General features: G+C 40.5%; 2 protein-coding genes across 2 annotated transcripts in view; both read right to left on the bottom strand.

The window, feature by feature from the left end:
• The window catches only part of LOC128999012 (inositol 1,4,5-trisphosphate receptor type 1-like), a 27,273-nt gene extending 26,926 nt beyond the window's left edge, over window positions 1-347 (bottom strand). The window contains exon 1 of the mRNA XM_054425367.1: window positions 285-347. Within this exon, the coding sequence (XP_054281342.1) occupies window positions 285-347 (63 nt within the window). The remainder of the gene's footprint in view (window positions 1-284) is intronic.
• Window positions 348-2,029: 1,682 nt separating this feature from the next.
• LOC128999013 (uncharacterized) lies at window positions 2,030-3,925 on the bottom strand. The gene has a single exon (XM_054425369.1). It carries the CDS (start codon window positions 3,923-3,925, stop codon window positions 2,030-2,032), a length of 1,896 nt encoding a protein of 631 aa, XP_054281344.1.
• Window positions 3,926-6,875: the final 2,950 nt, after the last annotated feature.

Genomic DNA, 6,875 nt, shown 5'->3' on the forward strand with positions numbered 1-6,875 from the left:
TCACGTTTTCCTCCAGATGGATTGGGTGTTCCAAGTGGAGAGTGACGCGAGAGCTTGTACCTCTAAGTTTTAATAGTGGCATGGTACACTTATAATTTGCTCCACCAAGATTGCCACGAGTATTTCTCATCTCTTAAAGTGTTTATGATCGAGTTCCAATTTGTATCATCGTTTGAACATCGCTTCAGAACTTCAAGGCAGAGATGACCGCAAATAGGAGGGTCTTCAAACTCCTGTACTCGCATATCATTATAAAGCAAATCACGCTCACCTAAATACTTTACAAGTTCAATTGGTGGTGGAGCGTTGCCAAATGAATCGAAATACAGCTTTTTACCATTACGCATTTTGATATAACAGGTCCAGTGTGTACCATTCGAATCCAAGTCACCGAGATTCAAAATACCACATTCCATTTCCCATGGGGATTCTGGCAAAACTTCACGCATGAAAACACCTCGAAATCCTTTCAATCCCAACACTTTGGCCCATCGTTCGAGGTCACCAAGGGTTAAGGGGCTTATCCGTTTTTTTGTAATAGTAAAGCATCCAGTTTCCTGTTGATACATCTTTTCAAACCAGCGCCCTTAGGATCCTTGTCTATTATCGTGTCCAACTCATTGTCAATCAAATGCTTCAACCATGGAATGAACCTTTCCTTCAGCATCGGTGCTAGGTGTCTTCTGACAACAGGTGAGATGAAACGTTTTCCACCAGGAACAGCACCCTCCACAAATTCCAAAACTTCTTTCAGGAGGCCTCCCTGTTTATTTTTCAATAGCTGGTCGTAGCTGAGGTTCAGCCGAATGCCTGTTTGGTTTCGTCTCGCTTTCTCAATAGCCTTATGCTGGACACTGTCTAACAGGATATGGTCCGTTCCACTACGACCTATGTCGTCACTCGTCAGTCCAATTATAGCACTTCTCCGTTTCTTATAGGCGATACGAAGCTTACGTTTCTGCCCTTCAGACAGACGAATGGTGTGCCTGTGCAATTCACTCATGTTGTGCTTATATCACTATAAGTACTCTTATTATAAACTCGAAATGGTATACATATTTTATTGTGCCAAGTGTAAAAGGAAAAACGCTTCGGCTGATGTGGAACGTATCAAGACGGTTACGAACAAGTGGCGGTTAAGAGGTCGATGTGTCGAGTGCTTACGCAAGAAGAGCACATTCACAAAAGCACTTGTACCGGGAATCACTGATGTCAAATTTGAAGAGGCACGAGAGCTACATCGACCAGTAACAAAAAAGTTTCCAAAACGTAAAATCGTCACTCTCTACATAGACGACCTGTGGGCAGCTGACTTGGTTATAATGGACAAGTTCTTCCGGGAAAACGATGGATATAAATATATGCTAAATGTGATTGATACATTTTCCAAGTATGCATGGTCTGAACCATTACTCAGGAAGAGTGGTATCGAAGTGACAAACGCGTTTGAAGCCATCATACGAAGAGCTAAGGGCAATGGTCACAAAGCACCTAACCTATTACACACTGATAAGGGTAGAGAGTTTGTCAACAAGGATTTTAAATGTCTTCTCGCCAAACATGGTATAAAGATGTATCATACTGAGAATGAAGAAAAGAGCTCCATAGTTGAAAGGTTCAATCGCACACTCAATGAACGAATGAAAGTGCATTTTGAAGCTAGGGGCTCATTCCGTTGGATAGACATACTGCAGGGTCTGTTGAGTAAGTACAACACAAGTGTACACTCCACCATTCACATGAGGCCGGTCGATGTGACTGTGAAAGTCGAACCAGAAATTCGTAGCTTGTACCTCGATCAATTTCGATCAGTTAAACGTCCACGACCTAAACTGAGAGTTGGCGATCGAGTGAGAATAGTAGCAAAGAAAGATACGTTTGCCAACAAGTACGCTCGAAACTGGCGAACAGAGATTTTCACAATATCTCACATTCAGTCTACAGCACCGGTAACATACAGAATCATCGATGGTGAAGGAGAAGAGATCCTGGGTTCGTTTTATGAAAAGGAATTGCAAAAGAGTAATTTCTAATGGTTTATTGAATAGTGACCCCAGGGGAGGGAATGGATTCCATCATCTAAAATGTATCGTTTATCATCTTGGTTCGACAACACTACTTTATTGAGTGCTATGGCATAGAGGTCGTGACTGAAACTTCTTATCATATTTATGGTTTTAGTGGTTTCCAAACCATCAAACAAACATTTTTTGTAGTCGTCAAATGTTATTTCCTTCTCGGTGACTGACTTTTTGACTCCTTTTGACTTTTTGCATACACTACCATCCTCGACTTCATGAGCATACATCTTAGATCTAAGAGCAATCTGTTCTCGCATAATCCTCCCACTCAGTTCATCTTTCATTTTACCAAGGACCTTCTTATTGACTCTAGGCATCCCATACGGATTGTTCTCAGGGTAGTCACTTGTATCAAAGTAATCTATCATGGCTTTCATATCCTGGTAAAAGTCAGAGGTGGCAATGGCATATTTCAAGGAATCGGTGTCTGTATATTGCAATCGTGCTTTGTCACCATACTTCAATTTAATCACATTATAGTGAAAATCGTAAATTAGAGTCTTTGAAACATCCAATACGCTCATACCAACATATATAGGTTTATTGAACAGGAGTTTTGTCCTTTTCATGTGCACAGCAGAGAGGTTTTCAGCAAATATTGTACGATCCTTGAATGTAGGTTGAGCAATCCATTTTACAATTTGTTTTTCCTTTGTCGCCAATCGCACATCCACTCTGTTACGTATGTTCTCCATTGTCTTCCCAAACACACCATTATTCATCAGTTTGTAAAACTCCTTTTCGAAATCGTTCTTTGCCTGAGTTCTCAGTTTTGTATTCAGGTCAATATAAGAGGCTATCCAGTTTGATTGCTTAAAGGAAATGGCTCTATGGATCTTCTTCAGTTTCAATCCAAGCTTGAGGTACAGCTTGAGATTCCTGTAATGAACAACATACTTCTCTTTGTCATAAAGTGTTGTCAATAGTTTAACCTCTTTTCCTCCTGGTGGTACTCTCTGCTCTGGGGCAAGAGGAAGATCAGAATGCAAGTCGTGGATATCTTTAGGATATTCCAAATCCACTTCAAGTATATAGCCTGTATCGGCATCGTCAGGGATTTCAGTGACATCGATGTTTGTATCACACCATTTGAAATCTCCGTATGGCATATGTTGAACCATTGCCCACCCATATAGGTTATTCGCATCCAAGTACACCAGGTACTCAGTTGGTTTGCTCGAATCGTAATCATTCATGTAGGGATTATTGGCTTTAGCATGTCGGTTAGAACTTTGCGATACACCACCTCTAATTCCCTTCTCAATCATAAGTAGCATATCATAATCTGAAATAAGTTCCAGTTCAACGTTTGTCGTTTTTAGCATAGCACTCCAAGCCAGACCAGGTGTTGTGAAAAACCATGCAGGATCTAGTTTGTACGTTGACATACACACATTTCGGAAGTTCTCCATAACGTCAGCTAGTAGGAGGACATCTGATTTGTTGTACATCAATGTGTACTCTTTCATATCCTTCATTTTAAATGAATCCCACACTCTTTTAGCATGTTCATAATCTTTAGGGTCAACATCTGTTTTAGTGAGTATGTTGTAGAATTCTTCCTGCTTAGGTAGATGAGTTAGCTCATATTTGTCCTCACTGTCCATGTAATCATATGGGTAAATACCTTTTCTCAAAACCAGGTTCAACTCGGATTCATTGAAGTATTTAGCAGTGTGTGTAAACTGATCTTTCTGAAGATTTTTGGTGAGTGCATCAAGGATACTGGACATAAACTTGAACGAATCCAAGAACCTCAGTTCGATCATGTTCTGCCTTTTAACTGTGTATGATATGTAACGTTCTTCATTGTTTGGGATCACCTCTATTTCTTCATCATTCATACCCAGCATTTTAATAAACAAATGTGTGTCGTAGCCGAGAGGTTGTGAATGAAGACAGGAATAAACTTGGGTTTCCTGTACAGAATGTTGCATTTGTTGTGTGCAACTCCTCTGAATTGTCCTGTCAAATGGTCATGATCAAGGACCCTATCATCTTCTAAAGGTTTTTCACAAATATGGCATGTTGTTGAGTTTGATATAATACGCTGATCATCTACCGTTAAATCCATAGGTTTGATAGCCTCACTAGAATACAACTGTCTTATTTTTTCAGACTCCATCTCAAGTTGTTCCACAAAGACCCTTCCAGCATCTGCACCAAAATATGTGACAGGAGGTTTATAGTCTCCATCTTTGGAAACGATGTAATATGCAAAACTCATAGCCAAGTGTTTTTGGTAGCTTTGTGTTTGTTCAGTTTTGATGGTTCTGTTAGACTCAAGAAGACATTCAAAGTCTGCATACACCACGAACGGGACTCGCATTGACTTGTTGAAATCATTAAACTTGATGACCGTCCCTTCTTCTGGAAGATTTATTTTTATACTTTCATGTCTGCTGCAATCCTCTCTATGTCTGTCCAAACCTTCTTTTGATCCAAAGTGTAACAGACAACGTTTACACAACCATAACATATGATCATGTTTTGATATCTGTGATTGTACAAGTCTAGATAGATTCTTTATGTAACAATAATGGTTTGTGTCTGCAGACTTCAAGTAGAGCAGGTCTACGTGTCTTTCCATCTCCTCGTTAGTGATTCTGAGAGGAACAACTGAATTTTCAATTCCGTGGAGAGTGTAAACATTGACAGAGATATTGGCACGTTTTTCGAACTTTGTAATGTCATCTAATTTCATGGGAAACTCAATGTCTTTGAAAACATCATCAAGTTCATGTTCATAAGCTCTATACATACTCACTCTATTAACATTATCCTTCGCGGGGTGTAAAGCTGCAAGGATAGACCACAGGAAACATTTCTGATCATTATTATTTATGTTTATCACTGCTTTCTTGGATTCTATCTTCTTCGGAAGTTTCATGTAACTAGAGCCCTTAAGAGGTGTGTATTTATTTATTCTGATTTCCAAATCAATGACCTTCATCAAAGTCCAATTAGAGCCAGTTGCTTGGAAGTCTTCAATCTCTGCAAGTATCTTTGCCTTTGCATCATTGTAATATTCAGAGATGTCTGTTGTTGGATACACAATTTTATTAGTAGTCTTAAAATTCATTAGTTGTTTTATTTTCTTGTCTTGAGCTACTCTCTGAAATTCAGCATGAAAGACAAAGTTGACTTTTATATTGCTTTCCACGACCATTTCTTCAATTTTTTCTTCAACCAAATCTGTGCACATATTCAAAAACAAAGTTGGATCCTTGACATTAGTCTTGTTGTCGATAACAAAAGTTCTAAGTCTTGACTTGAATGCTGTCTCAATTTGTCTTACCTCCAATGATCCACTGTCATCATCACTTGCGTCTGAATTATCTTCTGGTGTCTGATCAGCATCACCATTAGTATCATGCTCTACACCAACTTCCGGTGTTGGGGGGAGTGGGCTAATTGGAGATGGTGGGGGAGCAACCAAATCAATCGAACTTTCAGACGTTTCCCCAAGGGTTAGTCCAGGAGGATTGCTCCCAAAGGTAAATGGTGATAGTGGATTATATGATGGGCTGTCAGGAATATGGAGTGGAGATCGATAAACAGGACTGCTTGGTATATTCAGCTCTGAAGGAGAAGGAATAATGAGCTTAAGAGAAGGTCTTCGGGGTTTCTTCACAACAGAGTGTGGTTCATCAATCATTCCAAAATCAAAATCCTCAATAGCTTCTGCAAACTGTTCGTCTGTCACAAAATCAGTGTATTTTAGAATGTCATCCAATGCATCAATGAGATTTTGATGTGTAATTTCCTCCACAACATTTGGAACATCAGCTGATGTCGATGGGAGTGGGCTCTGAGGGGTCGTACGAAGGAATTTGTCAGGTCTCTGCGGTCTTGTAGGTTTTCTCACCATAGCATTCAGATCAACATTGTCCATAATCGGGTGTGGAACATTAACACTCCTTTTAATCTTCGGATATCTCTTGACCAATCGCCTAATATCCAAACTAGACTTTTGAGGCTTTTCAGGACGAAGATGGTGTTTGGAATGCTGAGACCATTCTGACACTTTTACAGGTTTGATACAAATCCTACACACCTCCACATCGGTTGAACCAGCTCGAGGATACACATATTGTTTCACGGGTTCACCACTCGTGGAAGGTACAGCATGTTGATTGTTTATAGGTGGAGCAATCGATACAACATTTCTGGAGCTCACACCTGCCATATTTTGAGTTTGTCTCAGCATGCTAATATGACGATCCGACAGTTTATGATGCTTCCATTGAACCGGTAGCATAGACACTCCACATAGCAAACATGTCTTCATTTTTGGGGTAGTGCTTTCGCGAACATCCACAGGTGGACGGCATCGTTTTGATTTCTGATGTCGGGCCAAGTTCGAAGTAGTAACAAGCTTACCACAAGTATCACACTCAATCTTAGACAGACGTCGGGGTTCTGTGACAACGTCAGGTACCAAAGCCGGCTCACCAGCTTGTGTTGCAGCTAGACATTTCTTTGACTTTTGATGTCGTTTAAGATTTGCAACAGACACACTATCACCACATCGGTCACAAGCTACCTTCACACTGTAACGTGAACTCTTCTCTTGAGGAGTAGCTTGAACAACCACCATATCAGCTCTTGTCTCTTGTGCGCTTGCGGCGTTAGAGCATTTCTTGGTTTTCTTGTGTCTTCCTAAGTAGGGCTTCGATACACGTACACCGCAGATTGGACACTGCACCTTAGTGTCAACGGGTAAGCTAAAACCGACTATCGGAGAAACGTCGGAACCGGCTTCCTCGTCGGTGAGCTCAAACGATCTCACGT

Source organism: Macrosteles quadrilineatus, unplaced genomic scaffold (genome assembly GCF_028750875.1).
Source record: "Macrosteles quadrilineatus isolate MER2022 unplaced genomic scaffold, UCM_ALF_1.0 Scaffold_7__1_contigs__length_78375512, whole genome shotgun sequence".
NCBI classification, from domain to species: Eukaryota; Metazoa; Arthropoda; class Insecta; order Hemiptera; family Cicadellidae; genus Macrosteles; species Macrosteles quadrilineatus.

What these genes read in the sequence shown, in the direction of transcription:
- LOC128999013 (XM_054425369.1), bottom strand. Translation starts at nt 3,925, where the DNA reads ATGAATGATGAAGAAATAGAGGTGATCCCAAACAATGAAGAACGTTAC.